The 22,436-nt window shown below is 38.2% G+C and overlaps 1 protein-coding gene across 1 annotated transcript; it reads right to left on the bottom strand.

Annotated features, from left to right (window-relative positions):
- Nucleotides 1-4,767: 4,767 nt before the first annotated feature.
- manba (mannosidase, beta A, lysosomal) lies at nucleotides 4,768-22,216 on the bottom strand. Its single transcript, XM_051947843.1, has 17 exons — nucleotides 21,143-22,216; nucleotides 20,241-20,335; nucleotides 20,051-20,156; nucleotides 19,800-19,970; nucleotides 19,177-19,300; nucleotides 17,813-17,982; nucleotides 17,562-17,672; nucleotides 16,207-16,358; nucleotides 15,958-16,075; nucleotides 13,742-13,828; nucleotides 11,385-11,552; nucleotides 11,060-11,278; nucleotides 9,655-9,819; nucleotides 8,419-8,563; nucleotides 8,134-8,276; nucleotides 6,629-6,889; nucleotides 4,768-5,597 (listed from the first exon to the last, which is right to left on the bottom strand). Exons 1-17 carry the CDS (start codon nucleotides 21,341-21,343, stop codon nucleotides 5,373-5,375), a joined length of 2,661 nt encoding a protein of 886 aa, XP_051803803.1. The 5' UTR covers nucleotides 21,344-22,216; the 3' UTR covers nucleotides 4,768-5,372.
- Between the last annotated feature and the right edge of the window lie 220 nt (nucleotides 22,217-22,436).

Below are 22,436 nucleotides of genomic sequence, written 5' to 3'. Positions count from 1 at the left end.
GGTGCCGTGTTAACGTGGTTTGCAACGTGCTCACACATACAAACAAACACGCACGCACGCACGCACGCGCACACACACACGTTATGGATGTGTGTGTTTGTGCTGTTAAACAGATAAAGCACGCAGCTCGTTTCACAGCTGCGTCTCCGTTTGTTCAACCAAGAAACAGCTGGAAGTGAAGAAGAAAACAAAACACAAACATGAGTTTTTAAAGCTTCCTGTCGCCCCCTGGTGGCTGTTGCTGGTCGGTGCAGGTTACAGTGTGCAGCATACAAAACATTCATCCATCCGTTATCTCTGCACCACAACGGTCCAGCATCCAGATGTTTGTGAGAACAGGGACACAAGATGCTGTGTTTTGCAGAGTCTCATCAGTTCATCACTACACATCCATCTCTCTCTATATATATATATATATATATACATATATATATATATATATATATATATATAAACTCTTCATATATATACAGGGTTATTTAAAAAGAATGAACCGATTTCATGAGACAATATTTTAATAAGGAAAAGCAACAGAAAACTCCAGCCAAGTCACAAGTGTTCTCCTCACAATCAACTTTTATTTGGTGTTCAAGGTCATCCAATGACATGGAATAACAGCAGCAGCAGCCAGCTCAGTGGATCATGATGTGATGACACGTGTCTGGGAGGAATTCTCTTATGGTGCTGATGCTGTCTGTGCTGCAGGTGGAGGCCACACTGAACACTTTTAAGACAGGAAATAAAAGCTGACTGTGAGTAGAACTTGACTGTGTTGCTTTTCCTGACTAAAATATAATGCAATGAAATCAGTTCATTCTTTTTGAGTAGCCTATATCTATATTTATATCTAGTATGAATCAAATTGATGTATTTTTGCAACACTGGGTTTTACAGGGTTAAACTAAAAAAAAATGTTAGTGTTGTGTTTCCCTCATCACCTGCTGACACATTCCCAGATAATGAAGTCCACTCACCATGTCTGCCAGTGCAACGTACAGGAACATTCCTCCTGCGATGGCAAAGATTGCGTTGGGGGCAAAGTTGCTTCCTAGCAGGATGCCAAACACCAGGCCGATGTAACACGACACCGCCGACAGCAGGTTGAAGAAAACGGCCTGCGGGACGCTCATACCGGCGTTCAGCAGGATAACAAAGTCACCTGCAGAGAAAATGAAGCTCAATAAAAACACAAGCATCCGGAGTGTCGTGATAAAAGATAGAAGGGGCAACAGAGGCAATTCTTCACTTATCTTAGTCAGCACAAATCTAACACACATCCTTTGTTTACATCCGTTCTCACATCGTAAATGTGAAAGTTTTCCTCAACAAATGCAGCATTATCAATCAATTAATGATTATTTACCGATATGAAAATAATAAAGACATTTAATCAATGCTGAAGCTGCTGTTTTAAACCGGATACATGATATGGATCACGAGTTTATTCCAGCTTTTGTAACATGTGCGCTTACCGGAGGTGATCAAGCATCACGTGAAACTTTGTCGTGATTTTCCTCTATTCAAAGCAATTTTTAATTCCATTTCAATATTTCAGTTTATTCAGTGTATACTCACCTGTTATTGAATATGGCATACATATATTTAATTCATGGTGCCGTATTCCCACTTCTTTTTTTTTTTTGGAAAATACATTCTTACATATTTTCTCACAGTTACAGCTGAACTTCTGTCAAAGTCACAAAACACTTTTTCCGAGACATTCCATTATTCGGTTATCCAAATGTTGCCCATCCAAAGTATTTTTATATTTTTTTTAACAATGTAACATATTTAACTATATACAGTCACACGTGGGAAGCTCTTCAGTCCATGGTTCACCAGAGTTCTACAGTAAAGAAAACAAACTACTGCTTTTACCTTGTTTACACACAAGCATATCTGCACATAATCCTTCATCAGATGCATAACCACATACATGTTTTTGATAGCCACATCTACATTTCCTGTTGTGTCCAGTATATAAGTTTGTAAATTGTGTCAACCTCACTTCAAACAAATTGTTGAGTTAATTAAAATCTGATCTAACTGGTTTAATGTATTCAGTCCATTTGGACCAAATCAGGTAAAAAAATTTTCCTTTTGGATCTTGAGGAAAAATGACAGTTTCTCCATAATATAAATTCCATGCACTATTTCTATCCACTCTTCAACAGCTGGTGGTTCTGATTTTAGCCATTTCCTCGTGACAGCCTTTTTACTTGCTGCCAGAAGGATACGAGCAAGTTTCTTATCATTATTACTCCATCTATCTACTTGGATATCACCCATATACACAGACTCACATCTGAAAGGGATATTGCCCCCCCCAATACATTGTTAACATGCATTTCTTGCCAGTAGGGGACAAGAACCTGACAGCCCCAGAATATGTGGAAGTGGTTGGCATTGTCTTCCCCACAGAGCCTCCAACAACTGCTACCCCTCCATAATGTGCTTTTGGTTGTGGAGTAATAAAAAATCATACTATATGTTTCCAGCAGAATTCACACCACGTGGATGAACTTGTTGAACTCCACTGTATTGCACATATTCTTTGCCAATTCCCGTCTGAGATATTTAAATTACCTTCCGTCTCCCACTTATTTTTATGTAAAGTGAGTTATCTGATTTACATTGTAGAATACCATTGTACTAGCCTAGCCGCGCTAGACAACCCACGGCAACGAATTTAATTCTCTGCCAGGGTGGGTCTAGTTACCCTCCATAAGGTTCGAGGCTGGATTCTCCTAAAACTGGCCGGACCAATCACCATGAAGTGTAGAGTCAGAAGGCGGGCGTAACTAAGTGACGACAGAGGCACAACGATTCTGACAGAAACAACCGGCGCACAATAAACAGTTATCTTTCCATAGATATATACAAACACGTTTGTATATATCTGTGTATCTTTCGACTCGGCTTTGGCCACAGCCCTTAAAGATTTGAAGCTAAAATTCAACTTGAAAGATAAAAAAAGGACGGCACTGAAGTGTTTCATTGAGAAGAAAATGAGGATGCAATTTTTCCTCTTTTGACTGGATTAAGCAACCCGTTAACATTAAAGGAAATTATTCTTAGCGGACTATTATTCATTTGAGTCATTGAGCTTGTTTTCACCTTCATGGGTTTGAAAAGCATTCCCCTCTCCATAGGAACACATAGAGAGTAAACAACAACAAAAGGGTGATAACACAGAATACAAAGAACAGGATAATAAAAGAAAAAATGTGTCGTTGGTGACTTCCAACATGGAGGTCATTTTAAAGACCTTACACAAGCCTTTCAAACAAGGCTTCAATGGAAAGCCCCTCTTTCGGGACAGATTGAGAGGGCCCTTGTTGAAGATAGTTGCAATAAAATGTCCCGTTTCTTCCCTGTCATTATAGCTTTCTTCCCCTTATTCACCACGAAAACCAGATAAAGTAAAGTGATTATTTATAATACTATTATAGAGCCTGGTTCAGCCAGTTTACAGTTCAAACTTTTTATAGTGAGTGCCCCGAGTGTTTTCATTACCTGGAAAACATGTTAAGAGGGACCAGTGTTCAATATTTTACATCGTAGATGGTTCTCTTCTGAAGGCTTGCAGTCTCTCCTTAAAGCTCACCTCTTGGGTGTGGGTCGCCCGTCTGTTATTGCGTCGGCGGGGTCTCTCCCGCGACGGCTGCTGTAGCTGATCCATAAGTGTCTCGGCGGGCTTACTGATTTCGACCGGGAGTCCCCTTCTTGACAGGTCCCGCGAAGCCTCCCCTGCCGTCTCGTATACTCGGATACCATCTTCGTGTCGAACTTTAAGCTTGGCCGGGTAAAGGGTCTGGGACGGGATCTGTGTCTCTTTCAAGACCTTCCGTATTTCAGCGTAATCCCTGCGCTTTTGGAGAATACGTGGGGCGTAATCGTTGTCCGGGTTTATCTTCTTCCCGCACCACATGAAGCCTCTCTTTTGCCATGCCAGGCGGAGTATTGTTTCCTTAGTTCTGTAGCTAAGGAACTTTATTAGGATGGATCTTGGCTGTGCATCCTCCGGTGGCTGCTGTCTGAATGCGCGGTGAGCTCTTTCAATTTGCAGCGGCATGTCCGCAGGTACGTCGAGATTTTCTCGGGAGTAACTTTTCGACGAAGGAGATCAAAGATGAGGCCTCTTTTTCTGCTCCTTCTGGTATGCCATATATCCTCACATTATCACGCCTGGATCGGCTTTCTTGATCGGTTATTTTTTCTTCCAGTTTGGTTTCGAGCTTAAGCATTTCTTTCAGAATGTCCTCCGTATTTTGAATTCTCTCAGCTTTTGTAATCCTGCTTTCAGCCTCTTCCAATCTGGTGTTTGTTTTCGTTATTTCTTCCTTCCAACTGCTCTCTGTTGTCCTGGCGAAAGCCTCTCTGCTCCTGGAGGATCGTTTCCAAGTTTAAGTGGTTGCTTTTGTTAGCTTGTTAGCGTTAGCACTCACGTTAGCCTCTGGGTTGAACAGGCGTCGTGGCTCGTCTTGCTTTTCTTGTTGCGTTGTGTTCTTCTTAGGTTTGTTTCTGGTTGCCATCAAGCACCACTTTCAAGTCGTCGTAAGTTTAATGTAGGAAAATAGCAAGTTCTGGGGTTTTTACAAAGATATCTCGTCAGGGTTAATCAGGAGAATTTTTGTTAGGCAGCTATCTTAAAGGTGTCACCATTCCCACTTATTTAATTCCCTTTTGTAGCTTTTATCTTTATTGTACAGCAGAAACACATTATTTCCCCCCACTGAGGCCCAATAACATTTGAAATTATACCAATTTCATATAACACTTTTATTTTCACATTTATTTACAAATCGATATAAATTAAGTACAAATCCATACAAACGTCCATCATGTCAAGTATTACAGTCGTTGCTCTGGTAATAAACTGGGACAAAAATGTGCAAAAAGCAAAACAGGCAAAAAAAAAAAAAAAGTTTTTCATCGTGTTAATTGTCAGAACTGGAATTTTATTAAATAGCAAACATTGGCAGAACCTAATAATTAATTAGCTATTTGTACATTCAGTTCTTAAATTAGCTAATAATGTCCAAATTACACTGTAATCATTGATTTAAAAAAAATGTTTTTGTTTCATTCTTTAATGGTTTTTGTGTGAATTAATGCTTCGTGTCCCACAAATTTGATGCTAATGATTGAATACAGCTGGAAAAAGAAGCAAACTCACATTTTTTTTACTCCAACAGTTACAGGTTTTTCTGCCCGAATTGGAGTCCAAACATTTAGAAAATTGGCACCAAGTGTCAAAAAATACCTTCCAGTCATTCAAACATCCAACAAATTTAAGACACTTTCAGGAGACCACATCCTGCTCAGCTCATCCGTTATCTCTCCGGTTAAACTTCCCAGCTGCTCTCAGGTCAGTACACGTCCGTTAAAGACGTGACGGTGAGGGACGAGGAGAGTTCTGCAACGCTGGTCTGACGCCAGGCGGTGAAACCGACCGTCAGGTTCCTGGAAACCATCAGGAAGCCGTTGGAGCTGAAACGTCCGGGAACGTTTCCCACGTCGAGCCAAACGAAAGGAGCCACAGAAGAAGAGTGAAGAGTGACGGAGAAGCCGGACTCGTCCTGCTGCACCTTCGTCTGCAGGGAAACAACACAAATAACAATAATAGCTTGAATTATATTAGATCAAAGATAACATGTCTTCCTTCTTAAACTCAACACTTAACCCTCGTGTCGTCCTGCGGGTCAAATTTGACCCGTTTTAAAGTTTAAAAATGTGGGGGAAAAAAATAAAATTTCCACAGTGAAAATTCTGATGTCCACATTTTCAACATTTTTGGGAAATCTTTGAACATTTTTGGTGGAAAAAAAGCAATGTTAAAAATGTTTCTTAAGAACATTCACAAAAAAATCAACCGAAATCAACCAAAATCCAGTGAATTTCACTGGATTTTGGTTGATTTTTTTGTGAATGTTCTTAAAGAAAATATTACTGATATATATGTAATCACTTTAGATATTTTTTGGAAGATTTTTACTAATTTTTTGAAAATATTTACAAGAATTTTCTTGTGTTTTTTAAAAAAAAAAAAAAACTTTTGAGGGAATTTTTTCAGGAATTATTGGAATTTTCTTCCTGAAGGTTTTGCAAATTTTCAGAAATTTGGGGAATTATTTTGCTGCATTTTTGGATTTTTTTCAGACAAGGAAACAACATTTTTGGTGCCTGTAAATAAAGACAAAAGGAGGGTTAAACCAATCCGCAGCCAATTAACAATCAATCACAAATTAACAAACTTTTAGAAAAAAATCTGCTTACCATTTCTAATTTACATGAAATTTTCATAGCATAAAATATGGACATATATTATATAATAAGGACCATCAATAACTCTGGCAATGGACTCATTTTACACAGAAGCTTGTGAAATAAACTGTATACCACATTTCATCAAATCACACTGAAAAAATACGGTTTATTATTTATACCTGTAAAGTCGGTGCCTGTTTCTAACCTTCTGAAGTGTTTTGGAACGACAATAATCCATAAAACCACTCAGAGACACTTTACAAAGCAGGCAAATGATCTGATTTAGTGACGTTGTTCAGTCTTTAGAGCTTTATCCTAACATTTATCTGTGCAACATTAATAAAAGCTGAAAACTTACGGTGATGTTGGGCGTCTGCAGCCCCTGGGCGTCTTTGGGTGAGCTCAGGAAGTGGTGGTTGGTGGGACCCTGCTGGCGGCCGCCCTCGTCCTCCAGGTGGAAGGTGACCAGGCAGGTGAGGCGGCTGCAGCGTCCACATCCGGCCAACAGGGCGGCGACACGCTGCTTCAAAACAGGAACGGCGCTGCCTTCAGGGACCAGCTGCAGGTCGGACTTCAGCGAGCAGACGGGATCCAGATCAGACCAGGAGTGCACGGTCACCTGACAGACAGAAGAATATTAGAATAAAAACAGAACAACAACTTTATCTAAACAGAACCTTTTGCTTAAAAAAAAAAGAAGCATCAAGATGAGAAGAAATTAAAATATGGAAGATAGAAGTGGACAAAACATCAAATAAATATATTAAAGCACGAAATGAAACAACCATAATGCAAAGTACAACAAAACAACATATATAGAGAGCAAATTACAATTAAAAAATGAAATAATCAGCAGATATATTGCAGCAACGTAAGAAAAATATGTTTAAATTAGCTTAAATTTATTTATTTCAGGCATGCCACAATGTCATAAAAAGCAAAAACAAGAACAAATAACACACAAAATGAAAAAAACACAACATTAAAATGATTAAATGAAGCATATACACTGAGAAAATAAATGCAGATAAAGTTATTTTTGTGCAAAATTAATGAGGACTAGACAAGCCCTCAGTAGAGGGCAGAACCACGCCCTCTGCTGGCGAAAACCCTGTCCTCCCTATACAAATGATGCAATATGTATCAATTTTGATCAGCCCACGTATATCCCTTCCTACTTGATCTGCTGACCTGTAATTCTACAACTGAGCAGGGGACCTTAGACTGATCTTCAGTGCCAAGTTTGATTATCCTGACTTCAGCAGTTGGACAGATATCGTACGTACATACATACATACTTACCCAGCCAGATACCGCACCGAATGCAATAACCCCGCCGACGTACCCGTTGGGCGTGGTTAATTAATTCTTCATTACAACAGTCCAACACAAAGACTAAACTATTGCTTTAATTTATTTCATTTCTTTGTAGTATAATATAATATAATATAATAATAAAAAAAGTGTATTTTTGGCTTAATTTGTTTTTTATTATTTTTCTCCATATACAGTTCTATTTTCTACAGATAAAAACTGAAGAATTTAGATTAAATATTTTGTAGAATGAATTCTGCTTCTGTTTCCTGCAATAAACCTACAAATGTTAACACATAATCAGTCTTACTTGAGAATAAAGCACATAAATCACATATTTGTAGCTCAAACAAACAGATTTTGTACTTTAATTTGGGAATTAATGACATTCTGCATTGAAAACTCCAATAATTAAAGGTTAACAGGAATGATCACTGAATTAACGACACTCTAATGAACTATTTATTAATTCTAAACATGTTTTATTCATATTATCATCATATATTAGAGTGGTTTTATTATGTGAAGTGTCTATTTTAATAAACGTACCACCGCTCTGAGCTTCAGGTCGTGACTCAGGTCTGACACGGCATAGATCTGCACCGTTTCGTCTTCTTCAAACCCGACGGGAAGGACAGCGGAGAAGAAGCTCTGTGCAAAATAATGCAGCATTTTCCACTTTCCGCCAAACTCTGCACACAAAAACACAACGAGGAAATATTATGGGACTGTTTTCTACACAAACCCTTAGTCATTTTTACATTTGCATGAGATTTGTGTTCCAACATGCTATTCTCCAGAACAAATATAAGCCAGGTGTGCTCATAAACTCACCAACCGACGACCAGGAAGGCGCCTGCCAGATGTCATTGAGCTGCCAGTACAGAGCGCCCATAGTCTGACCTAAACCATCGATTATTTCACTCCGACTCCGACGATAAAACTCCGTCTGCGTCTTCACACACTGAGCCTGCATCACCTGGACATTCAACAATGATTAGCACTCATAATAAGCTGTATTAGCCCATCAAACCACTTCACAGTTCACGCTAATTCTTCTTTAAAGCCGAAACTGTCACATAGCTTTAGTGAAAATCCACAAAATCTGATTGGTTTTAAGAAATTCTTTGACATTTTGGAAACTTTCTTCGAAACTTTCTTCAGGTGACTTATATATGTGTGCAAAATATGAAGCTGCAGCCAGGTTAGCCTAGCCTAGCTTAGCATAAAAACAAGAAACATAAACAACACCTTTAAATGTCACTCGTTGAATTAATACAAAAACTGCTGTATAACAACAACCTGTTCACATTCCATGATTATTATTTTTGCCTTTTCCTCTAACTTTCAGATAGGATAAGTTAAAATAAAACTGTAATATTCCCAAAAGAGATACGGCTCAGAAAACAAAATCAGATGATAAGAAATGCAGAAGTCCTTGGCAGAAAAGCAATTAGATTTAAGTACAAGACGTTGCTGAAAATAAAGTAAAATACAGCTATAGAATAGAAAGGTGAGGCGTAAAACCGGCAACGATACTAAAGGAGCAAAATATTACACATGATAATCAAAAATTGCACATAATAAAGAAAAGTGAGAAAATACAGTAAAAATTCCAAGATTTTATCTTAAATAGTTTCTGAGATATTGTCCTTTAAGCAACAGCTAAAACTTTACAGATAACTATTTAACTATCTAGAGTTTATGATGAAGAAAAAGACTGAAGTGAATCAGAAATGGTTGAGAAGAAAATGGCGATTTGAGATAAAATAATCCAGCATCTTATTTTGAAAGTCCGGTTGCAGCCTGTAAAAAGGCACAGCTGTTGTGTCAGAAACATTCTTACAATTCTAGACATTTTTCTTTCTGTTCTCTGCAGCCACTCTGGCAGCTTCTGATGGGAACTTAAGTTAATCGAAACCGTGTTCAAACCTGCCTGCTAATGCGACTCCATGCAGTTCAAACTTGTGGAATGCTGGAAATGACACAGAAACTGCAGTCGGGACTTTTCTGGAGTCACGTTTTGATCAGACACAAAAAGAAAGAACCTGAACAGAGTTTATAATCTACCTGAGTGATGTACAAAGTGTCTGTAAATCTCTTCAGAGGATCTGTGGAGTTGGGCAGCTTGAAGTGAAGACCGGCCTGCAGCAACATCTGCTGGTTTCCGTTTTCATGGTGTTGACGATGAGACATGAATTTACTGTCGTAGCTCCAGTCTTCTTTAACGGAAACCTACAGCATCAGAAAAAATAACTTTATACCACAGAAAGGAACAAAAATGAACAGCGTTTACTGAGCTGACTGGATGAATTCAGTATTTATCAGCTAACATTGTAAAGGCAGCTTTATTGCAATTATTTTTTGCAGTTTAAGGGTGATCTTATAACTGTCTGAGCATCATCTTTATCCCAGTTTTCGGCTTTATTACTCCACTAAGTACATTTATTCCACCCAAATACAATACTTAAACTTCCTCCTTCACTCCACAGTTTTGGTAACGAGTTATTTTACAGATTTCATTGAATGCATGATGTTTAATATTAAAGTACTCAACAGTTTGTACAAGTACGGCTGAAATGATTAGTCAGTTAATAATTTGGCAAACTATTCCGCTAACTGTTTTATTCGTTAAAATAAATATATTTATAGTTCCTGTTTCACATGTGTGAATATTTGCTTATTTCCTTTGAATTATTTTTAATGTTTTTTAAGTGTTTTTGAAAAGATTTTTAAGGTTTAGACTGCTGTTTTTTGTCACTTTGAGCTCCAGGTAATCATGACAGAATTTATCGAATTTTATTTTATTTTAATGAAGCAAACAATCAATCAAATAATAAAGAAAACAACAAGAAAAGAATCTTTAGTTGCAGTCCTATACAGAATAATTAAAAATGAGCTCCGTCTCCACCTATTACAACTGTAAAATCCCGCTTTTACATTAATTCACATTATTTATGCTATTTACATTATTGTATGATTCATAATAATTAATGTTATGATATACACTATTATAAGACTCACATGAGACATTGGTCTGCATGTATTACTTCTGCTTTTAATATTCTGAGTATGTTTTTCTGATAATACTATGACTTAAGTTACATTTTAAAAGCAGGAAATGCATATGTGCTTTCACTGTGACGAAAAATAAGCACTTTTGTACAAGAAAAGCAAGAAAATATTTCCTCCAACACCAAGGACAGCAAACAACTGTCTATTTTATACATTTTAGGGGTACTTTTAGACGTAGCTCAAGACAAAATGAGTTTAAAAACATCAACAAAAAGTCTGATCACGATCACAGCTTTGATCCTTAAGTTAAAAAGAGTTTGTTGAATGGCAAACCGGCAAAAAGACAGAAATATTACATTTTTTTAATTGTTAAAGTAGCTACTTCAGAGCACATGGAAGCTTTTGGGGTGAGATCTTGTGATTAAATGAGCAAGAATTATAGATATTAGTAGTGAGTTACCGGCTGCAGGGTGGAGAAGGACGGCCAGGACTGGAAGCCGTACTCGGAGGCGAATCGAGTCCGAGGGAAAGTCCTCCAGTCCCAGCAGTCGAGGGTGTAGCTGTAGAAGTGAACGTCTCCGTAGCGAGGGTCGTAAGGATCCGCCGCCACCCAACCTTCCTGCTCCGACTCGGCCCCGTTGGTCGGACTGGAGACGATAAAAGGGCGGCTCTGGTCCTCCTGAAGGAAACATTCAGCCTCATTTAAGATGATTATAAAAAGAACACCTCTTGAAAAAACATTTACTAATCAGTGTCTGGAGCCTTTTAACCAAAAATCCTCTCACCTCTTGCACGATCTTCCTGATGTTGTCCACATAAAGGATCACGTAGTCTTTTAGGAGCTCTGACTTCTGGGCGGCTGTGATGTTGAACCAGCCGGTCGCTAAAGCAGCTTCGTTCTCATTGTTGCCGCTCCAAATTATAATAGAGGGGTGGGACTTCAGACGGTGAACCTGACGGGTGGAAATGAGACAAAAATGGCCATCAGCATACTTTATTTTAAATAAAATAACTTGAAATGTCGCACGGCCATTCAACCTCATATCCTAAAACCCTTAGAAGAATTTCTGCTCGACCACTTCCGATTTTCATGAAAGTTTTGTATAATAAAATATGGATTTTAATAAAGATACTTCTGAAACTTAAGCTTGATATATCAAATACTTTACTAAGCTTTTTTCTACTAAATAGTCTATCTTTCAATATATTTTATTTTGTGGTGTAACTCATAATTCCTGCTCAATCGGCTTTTAAAGTTTCATGAAAGTAACTCTTATTTTTTTATTTTTTGTGACTAAATATGTCATGTAAAAAGTATTCTACACACGTGGACAAAATTGTTGGTACCCCTCAGTTAAAGAAGGAAAAACCCACAATTCTCACTGAAATCACTTGAAACTCACAAAAGTAACAATAAATAAAAATTTATTGAAAATTAAATAATCAAAATCAGCCATCACTTTTGAATTGTTCATTAACATAATTATTTAAAAAAACAAACTAATGAAATAGGGCTGGACAAAAATGATGGTACCCATAACTTAATATTTTGTTGCACAACCTTTTGAGGCAATCACTGCAATTAAACGATTTCTGTATTTGTCAATGAGCGTTCTGCAGCTGTCAACAGGTATTTTGGCCCACTCCTCATGAGCAAACAGCTCCAGTTGTCTCAGGTTTGATGGGTGTCTTCTCCAAATGGCATGTTTCAGCTCCTTCCACATATGTTCAATGGGATTCAGATCTGGGCTCATAGAAGGCCACTTTAGAATAGTCCAACGCTTTTCTCTCAGCCATTCTTGGGCGTTTTGGCTGTGTGTTTTGGATCGTTGTCCTGTTGGAAGACCCATGACCTGCGACTGAGACCAAGCTTTCTGACACCAGGCAGCACATTTCTCTCCAGAATGCCTTGATAGTCTTCAGATTTCATCGTACCTTGCACACTTTCAAGACACCCTGTGCCAGATGCAGCAAAGCAGCCCCAAAACATTACTGAGCCTCCTCCATGTTTCACCGTAGGGACAGTGTTCTTTTCTTCGTATGCTTGGTTTTTGAGTCTATGAACATAGAGTTGATGTGCCTTACCAAAAAGCTCCAGTTTGGTCTCATCTGTCCAAAGGACATTCTCCCAGAAGCTTTGTGGCTTGTCAACATGCATTTTTGCAAATTCCAGTCTGGCTTTTTTATGAGTTTTTTTCAGCAGTGGTGTCCTCCTTGGTCGTCTCCCATGAAGTCCACTTTGGCTCAAACAACGACGAATGGTGCGATCCGACACTGATGTACCTTGGCCTTGGAGTTCACCTTTAATTTCTTTGGAGGTTGCTCTGGGCTCTTTGGATACAATTCCAACGATCCGTCTCTTCAATTTGTCATCAATTTTCCTCTTGCGGCCACGTCCAGGGAGGTTGGCTACTGTCCCGTGGGTCTTGAACTTCTGAATAATATGAGCCACTGTTGTCACAGGAACTTCAAGCTGTTTAGAGATGGTCTTATAGCCTTTACCTTTAAGATGTTTGTCTATAATTTTTTTTTGGATGTCCTGGGACAATTCTCTCCTTCGCTTTCTGTTGTCCATGTTCAGTGTGGTACACACCTTTTCACCAAACAGCAGGGTGACTACTTGTCTCCCTTTAAATAGGCAGACTGACTGATTATGAGTTTGGAAACACCTGTGATGTCAATTAAATGACACACCTGAGTTAATCATGTCACTCTGGTCAAATAGTTTTCAATCTTTTATAGAGGTACCATCATTTTTGTCCAGGCCTGTTTCATTTGTTTTTTTAAATAATTATGTTAATCAACAATTCAAAAGTAATGGCTGTTTTTGATTATTTAATTTTCAATAAATTTTTATTTATTGTTATTTTTGTGAGTTTCAAGTGATTTCAGTGAGAATTGTGGGTTTTTCCTTCTTTAACTGAGGGGTACCAACAATTTTGTCCACGTGTGTACATGTTTGGTTTGTATTTCTGTGAAAACATACATTTTCACATGGTTCTAAATTTGTCTGTTAGGTAGAAATATTGATTCAACCTTCCTATAAATGCGCATTCTGCTTCCTGAACTGGTTCAGCCTTCAAATCTGAACGTAAACAAAATAGTACACCTTTTAGAAAACAAAAACTGTGCGTGAACTCACCTGTTGGACGACCTCTTCCCTCACCGTCTGTATGAAGTCGTCCTCGGTGGGATACATGGCACAAGCGAACATGAAGTCCTGCCAAACCTGAACACACAAACGCTTTGAGAAGCCATCTGTTCCACGATACAACCGTGAGTCACAGCGCTGTTACACAATCAGCACCGTATATAAAAATACAGTCCATCTGAGCTGTTCCTCACTCATTTTAAGCAACAGCGATGCTTTAAGGGGGTTATTCATTGCTGGAGCTGCAGCTTCCAGATGTTAAAATGCATGTCAGTGTGCTAAAATACACAAATACGAATCAGCCACAGCATTGAAACCACTAAATATTGTGTAGCTCTGACTCATTGGTGTCGTGTTGTTTCTGGCTTCAGGACGCTGGCAGCGGATTATTTGGGTTGTCCGTGTAGGTTCTCATTCATCCAGGTCATGGTTATCCAAAGTAGTTTAAATCAATCCACTGAGCTTTAAGGAAGTTCCTTGAAGACGTTTCACCTCTCATCCAAGAGGCTTCTTCAGGCCATCCATGTCAAGGTAGAGAAGCCATCTCTGAACAGAGGGGATGGTCTGGGACATCATCTTTCGTCAATTTACAATCAGGTCCTTTCAAAACTCCCCAAAAGAACGACTCAGCAGACTCATGCTAATGACCACCATTAGTACACGAGGGCTCAGTGACATCTGTGCATTTCAACGACCATCGTTGAGTAGTCAGATGAGTTTTGGTATCGGTCGTTGGAATAATAGCCCTGGACACACCTCACAGAGGTTTAAAAGCTGAGGCAACACCAACCACCACCAGAACTGAAGAAGCCTCTTGGATGAGAGGTGAAACGTCTTCAAGGAACTTTCTTAAAGTCCAGTGGATTGATTTAAACTACTTTGGATTATTTGGGTTGCAGAATGAAGCCATCGTAAATCAGGTTTGGATCTATATCTGGGGAATTTAGAAGCTCAGCTCTTAAGGCTCTTGGTCGTGCTCCTCGAGCTGGTCGCTCTGACGAAGTAACGTCAACACAAATACCAGGAGTTAAGGTTTCCCAGCAGAATATTGCATTAAAATGAGATTTTAATAGCTCTCAGTGGCTCTTTCATCACTAGTTTGTTGGATTTTAGTGTAATTCTGTTCTCATTTGGAAATTTCTGTCGAAATGCAAATTTTTTACCTTTCTTTCAACTCAAACAAGCACTGAAACACTTCCTATTCAGGCAATTCTTCTGAAACTCATTCACTCATGCAGCTGTTTGTCACGTATTTTATTATTCATGTGTTGCATGAATAATACTTTTTTTTTTGGATTAATTTGATTTATTTCAGGCATGCCGCAGTATTGTAAAGACAAAAACAGAGAAAATAAAACAGAGAAAATGAAAAACAAAACAAAAAAAGCAAACAAAATGAAAATCACAATGTAAAAAAATGACATTTAACTTATCGACTTATTACAGTCCACACTCTGATGCAATATTAATCCATTTATGTTACTTATAGTGCCTCATCTCATGTTAATTTTTTTAATTTTATCTAATTTATTACTATATGTACTGTGTTTTTATGCTAATATTAGCATTTTCCATGTACCAAGAGTGGCAGCACTTCAAATTTTGTTGTATTTGCAGATTACAATAACAAAATAAAGTCCTTCTGATTCAGTGTTATTCACATTGCCTGTCGGTGGTTTCTGTTTCTGGACGATTTGATTTCTTTATATGCAGATTATGGCGTCCTTTTTGACACCAAAAAGCAGATGTAGTTACCAATAAAAAAAGACATGTTTTATGACTCATCCATCCATCCATTCTCTATACATCGCTTTATCCTCACTAGGGTTGGGGGGGTGCTGGAGTCTATCCCAGCTGACTCGGGTGAAGGCAGAGGACACCCTGGACAGGTCGCCAGTCTGTCACAGGGCTACATATACAGACAAACAGTCACACTCACATTCACACCTACGGGCAATGTAGAGTAACCAATTAACCTCAGCATATTTTTGGACTGTGGGAGGAAGCCGGAGTACCCGGAGAAAACCCACGCATGCACAGGGAGAACATGCAAACTCCATGCAGAAAGATCCCAGGCCCAGGCCGGGACTCGAACCAGGGATCTTTTTGCTGCAAGGCTGAAGTGCTAACCACTACCGCACCGTGCAGCCCATTTTATGACTCACATTGCACTAATTTTTAGCTCACTGTAGGGAGGCAGTATTTACCATGATCCCCATCTCATCACAGGCGTCGTAGAACTCATCCTGTTCGTAAATTCCTCCTCCCCAAACCCTGAGGGCGTTCATGTTCGCATCGACTGCCGACTGCAACAAGTTCCTCAAGCTGCAGGACGAACAGAGCAGGAAGCTTCAGCATTAATGTGATCATAACTGACAACACCTGTGCTCTAATTCAGAGCCAGAAAAACAACACGCGACAGAGGAAGCAGTGACGGCCTTTCAGACTAAACTCACACAGCTGGGCTGACTCGGTCCTGGAAGGAGTGGGCCGGGATCCAGTTGGAGCCTTTCAGGAAAATTGGTTTCCCATTGATGCGGAAATAAAAGCTCAGCCCTGGAGAACCAGCGACCGGCTCCTGGACCAGTTCCACCGTTCGAAAGTACACCTGCAGCAGAAACTTTCATCAGCTCACCTTGAAGTCGCTGCAGCAACTTTAAAGGACGCCGAGTTCAGACCAAAACTTCATCGACCTTCATGAATGAAGCTTCAGCTGCGACAATAAACAACAGCAGCAGCCCGTTTGAATTCAGGGAAAAGCGAATGGAAATGTAATGCAATTTATTAAAAATACCACTTTAATTATTAACAATTAATTAAATTAATATTAACAATCAAACTATAAAAAAATAATGAATTGATCAACAATAATTATTGAATTGTTTAATGTTGTTTTAAATAGCTTTTGGCTGCTCTCAGTGGTTTATTATCATTTTTTTGGCCTTTTTTAAAAATTTAATCTAATATTATAATTTGGGAAAATGTGCACAGAAATGTACTGTATTCTAATAATAACACTGCTTGAACTATTAAATAATTAATTAACAATACATGACATTAATTAGGAAATTATAAAAACATAATTCAAAAATAATTAATTGATAAAAATAGAATATTAAATTTTGAATTGTTTAACGTTGTTTTAAATGGCTTTGGTTGCCCTTTGTGGTGTTCAGCCTCGAGTTTTAACTGAATTTTGTCGGAAAGTTAATCATGAATTTTTATTTCAAAACCTTGTTCAGTTACACACATTTCACAATAAACCGTCCCCTGAATAAAACACCAAAAATAAAAACGCAAGATTCTGCTTTTGTGTGCTTTTTAATCAAATGTTTCTCCTGTATTGACATTTTTATCTCAAGACATATAGCTTTAAAATGGCTTTTGGCTCCTTTTAGCGGTCTTTTGTAGTAATTTTTATTTCAGAAATTGATTTTAAAATGTGCTATTCTGTTCTGCCTTGCTTTACCAGTTTGGTTTATTAAATTTATTGTGTTTTACCATTTGATTTTTAACAGTTTCATCCCTTTTTATGCACATATTTTTGTCGCTTGTTGAACTGTTTCGTTCACAAATATCAAAAGATATTCAGTTTACTGTCAAAAAGCAGCAAAGAAACCAGAAAACGTTCACATTTAAGACACTGCACGCCACAAAAAGATGTAAAACGACCACAAAGAGACAAAAATAAAAAATCTGCTGGCGTGGAAGTCACAGTGCAGCAAATGTGATGTGTGTTTTACAATGTGCTATATACATATAAACTTGCTTTATTTAATGAGATGAACGCAAGATTTGACTTGCAGCTGACCTTCGACTCTGCATTGAGGACTAAGAATCCGTCCTGAAATCCTCTGACGGCGAGACGGTAAAAGTGTTGATCACCGTACCCGTTGGGCCACCACAGCTTCACCTGGCTGCTCTGAAACATTTTTATTACAATAAACAGAATTATTGTTATTATAAACACCACAATAAACTTAGAAAGCAAGAGTTTTTCTTGTCTTTAGCAACACAGTTTGAACTTTAATTCACCACGCTGCCCATTTATTGCTCTCGAACCGTGTTGATGTTTAAGGTGAAGCTGTTCTTGGTGTTTCCTTGAAGAAACTGCGTCTGGAAGGTTTGTTCTGAGTCCAGCTCAGGGATGGAGATCGTCAGTTTTCCATCTGTTGTCTGAACTGCATCAACATGAAGCTCAACCTGCAGCATCCACTGAGAATCACTGGACTCTGGACAAAAACAGAACATAGATTAGAAATAAAATGACACGAATGGAAGCACAGAGGAGGATAAAACTACATGAGTAGGTAAAAAATTAAAAACATGCTACACTATCGGAATATATTCTGTAAAAACGGCTGCTTCGTATTTGTTTTTAGCTTTCAAAGTGGGAGAAAAATATGTGCATAAGTTGATTTGCGGAAAAGATTAAAACAGTAAAAACTAGAAAACACTCAGAAACGCATTTTAACCCTCGTGTCGTCCTACGGGTCAAACTGCATTTTAAATTTAAAAAATGTGGGAAAAATATATATATTTATTTTATATATATAAAATATATATTTTCACAGTGAAAACTTCTGCATTTTCAACATTTTTGGGATATTTTTGAATATTTTTTGGTGGGAAAAAAAATGTTAGGAAAAAATGTTTCTGTAGAGAACATTCAGAAAAAAAAATCAACCAAAATCCAGCGAATTTCGCTGGATTTTGGTTGATTTTTTTCTGAATGTTCTTAAAGAAAATATTAGAAGCATTACTGATATATATGGAATCCCTTTACATATTTTCAGGATGTTTTTGGAGATGTTTATTCATTTTTTTTTAAATATCTACAATTTTTATTTATATATTTTTTTATTTCTTGTAAAATTGGGGGATTTTGAAAAAACTTTTAAGGAATTTTCTTTCTGAAGATTTTGCAAATTTTTTTTGCAAATTTGTGGATTTTTTTTTTTTGCTTAATTTTTGGATTTTTTTCAGACAGGGGAACAATATTTTTGATGCCTGTAAGTGAAGACAGCAGGAGGGTTAAAGAGAGTTTTCACCTGCAAGCATCAAATAATTTGGAGTTTCTGGATTTTAATTCTCCAAACTGACTTGAAACTTTGCATAACTTTCTGTCAGTCCGACCTTCTCTCTCTGCATCCTGAGGAAGCTCCGGCAAAACACTGAATTCCAAGAGGCGGCTCCCGACTAGAAAAACTGCCTCCGTTTGTATGGAGCTGCTGCATCTTACACAACTGCTCTTATGCAACAGATAAATAATGCAACACTTTCTTTCAGACGAGAGGCGCTTCTCTAAAACTCTGCGTACGCCTGAAAGCATCTGTGTTTGTACTGACAGGATTCTTTCTTTTTCTAAATACTTTTAATACAAAAAAAAAAAAACAGGTCGGTGATAAAGCTGAGACGGGACGCACTGTAGAGAGGAACAGAGGAAACCTGGACGAGCTGCAGAATATCAAACGCCTCCAGCTGGACTCCCTTAAACAGACCCATGGTGGGGAACGAAGGACCCCAGTCCCAGCTGAAGGAGCTCTGTTCCTGAAACACGACAAAAGACAACCAGGAATTTATTCACACCACTGAGCAACAACACAAGAACCACAGACACGTGAAGCGAGAAAAACATCGGTTATCTGATTGCGACGGCACCTGACTCCACACGGATGCTTTAAAAGCACAGCAACAAACGTGAAAATATAAAACATGAACATCTCTTAGAAAAAGCAGGATGTGAAAGCGTATCTGTGAAAACAATACGATAGAACATGATCTTAAACAGAGCTCTGCCTCCTCATCCTCTCTCGACCTCGCTGAACTTCCACAACAATTTTAATCCTATAAAATCATGTTAAAATCAGTTAGCATTCAATTTTAGCATGGTTGTAAGAAAATAAAATCACATTTAAATCAGTTACCATTCAATTTTAACCTGATTTTAAGAATATTAAATCAGGTTAAAATGATTTTAACCTGATTTCATATTCTTAAAATCAGGTTAAAATCCAAAGACAAGCATGGCAGGACACAGCTAACTTACTTTCCGGATGAAATTGACGTGACATTCGCCCTTCTGGACATCCGGAGGACACTCAGGAGGAACTGTGTAGGACGAAGCTTTCCTTCGCTCAGACGCATAAACAACCGGAGACATGAAACTAACCTCCAGCACATTATCTCTGTCCTTCAGCAGGTCTCTAACCGGGAAATCCTACACACCAAAAACAGAAGATATTTCAAAGAATGATACGAAAGAAAACACGTGGGCGGCTCGTTTTACGCTAACCTTACATATCTACGGAACATGTTGTCCGTCTTCCCCACTGTGATCCCATTCAGAGAAACTGACGCAACGGTGTCGACGCCGTCAAAGACGAGAAGCACCTTCTGTTTGACTCTGTTAGTGTAGAAAACACACAGGAGAGTCAGAAACAGGGTCAGAAAACCTTTAAAAATGTCATACATATATATGGATACTGACCGCAGCTGAGGAGGAACAGTGAACGTGGTCGTATACGTCCAGTTGTCAAGTGAAATCCACCGGTAAGACAAATCGTTGAACCTGAAATAAGGGTCCTGGAAGACAAGAGAGGAGAGAATGGAGCTGGAATTTTACATTTTATTTAATTTTTGTTTAGTTTGTGGCTGTAAAACTGTGTTTAAATTGAGTTTCTACTCTACATGTGCAGATCAAAGTCCAAAATTTCAGCCACAACAACAGAAAAGTCTCTAAAACTCAAATATAACCACAAAAAAGACAATTTAAGTAACCAAATATATAGTTAAATCTAACTTAAAAACTAATATCCAGATGTTTGTTTGGTCCATTTACGTCAATTCTTTAAAAATATTTAAAAATAATTATTCTCTGACTTAAATATTTTAGTTATTTCTTGCTTTAAAAATCTACTTAGTTACTGGCAGCTTGCTTGTGAACCTCAGAATTAAATTTCCTTTTAAAAAATTCATCAAAACACTAAAGCCCGTACTAAATAATACAGCTGATGTTTCCTCTATACAGAAAAAATTTTATCAGAGGATGAAACAGACATAAAAACACAACAGCAACCCTCCCCAGCTTCCTATTTAACCAGGCTACTTTAAATTATATACTAATAAATTGCCAAATAAATGCACATTATTCTAATTAGGTATATTTCTATACATTTCCAACATGCAACTGAGAATGTGAACATCAAAAGAGCTTGGCATATGGTAAAAAAACAAAACAAGTGTGGGCTGAATTTTACATGATTAACCTGCACAGAAATGACACAAAACTGCACATTAAAGCCACAATGCAGTCAAATTCATGTATATATAAACCTGTAGAATTCACATTTTATCATAAATGTTTCATATTTATAGTCTCAGTCTTCCTACCAGGATGAATCCCTGCTGCTGGAGGGCTGAATGGACACAGCCGGGAACCTGTGCAGGCAGCAGCAGCGACCCGTTGGAGTTTGACAGCCTCCATTTGCCGTTCAGACTCACAGTGAGCTCCGTTACAGGAGAAAACACCGACGAAACTCCGGGAAACAAACACAAACTGACACAAATAAAAACGTTAACACTCCGCGTCATAGTGTAGGTTTGCTGTATTTACGAGAAGAGCATGAAATCCTCTTCAAAAGTCAACTATCGTGTATTTTAAGTTGTTTTCTGTTGAGGCGCTTCCTGGTTTGTCACATGACCAACCGGTGACGTAGAGTCAGCTGACCACAGAGAGGAAGTTTAGGCGGTAAAAAGTTCGACATTTTTGTCATATTTTATCTTTAGATTTAACTGTTTTATGTTAAACATTCACCTAAAAATATGTCTTTAAAAAGCCAATAAATTAACGTATTAATTCAGGGGTTAATTGTAAAATAAAAACCTGATCAAAACTGTAAATAACGTCTATCTAAAAATCTAATTATGGTTAGCACTTTCGCTTTGCAGCAAGAAGATCCCCGGTTCAAATCCCGGGGTGGGCCTGGGATCTTTCTGCATGGAGTTTGCATGTTCTCCCTGTGCATGCGTGGGTTTTCTCCGGGTACTCCGGCTTCCTCCCACAGTCCAAAAATAAGCTGAGGTTAATTGGTTACTCTAAATTGCCCGTAGGTGTGAATGCGAGAGTGATTGTTTGGTTCACGAAGCGCGTTCATCAGCCGGCTCATTAATATTTATGGAAAGGTAAAGTGCCGTATCCGTAGGCCACAGGCTACTGTAGCCCTGTGACAGACTGGTGACCTGTCCAGGGTGTCCCCTGCCTTCGCCAGTGTCAGCTGAGATACACTCCAGCACCCCCACGACCCTAATGAGGATAAAGCGGTGTATAGAGGATGGATATAATTGTTAAATTATTTACAGATTTTTGCTATTTTTTTCAAAGAATTGTGTGTATGGAGCATTTTTTTAAAGTGCATTGTTGTTTCAACTGTTTTACAGAGTTTCCTGTGGTTTGCTTTAGTTACAGATATCTTGTAAAATCTCTGAAAATGTGTTAAATGACACTTGAAAAGTAATTTCTTGCAAAATTTTACTATGTTACACTATTTATACTATAGTTAAATCAGCAACAAAAAAAAAATGGGATTTTAACCAATATTAATTATCACTTTAAAGAAAGATTATCACTATGAATGGATAAAAACTGGAAACAAAACATTAAAAAAAAAAGCAACCACCAAACTGA

Source organism: Acanthochromis polyacanthus, chromosome 1, assembly GCF_021347895.1.
Source record: "Acanthochromis polyacanthus isolate Apoly-LR-REF ecotype Palm Island chromosome 1, KAUST_Apoly_ChrSc, whole genome shotgun sequence".
Classification (NCBI taxonomy): Eukaryota; Metazoa; Chordata; class Actinopteri; family Pomacentridae; genus Acanthochromis; species Acanthochromis polyacanthus.
Note: the sequence above shows the minus strand (reverse complement) of the source record. Positions and strands in the feature narration are given on the sequence as shown.

Coding starts and splice junctions, on each gene's coding strand:
- manba (XM_051947843.1), bottom strand. CDS start 21,343: ATGACGCGGAGTGTTAACGTTTTTATTTGTGTCAGTTTGTGTTTGTTT. Junction 19,971..20,050: donor ACAACATGTTCCGTAGATAT/GTAAGGTTAGCG, acceptor TTTGGTGTGTAG/GATTTCCCGGTTAGAGACCT. Junction 19,301..19,799: donor ACGTCAATTTCATCCGGAAA/GTAAGTTAGCTG, acceptor GTCGTGTTTCAG/GAACAGAGCTCCTTCAGCTG.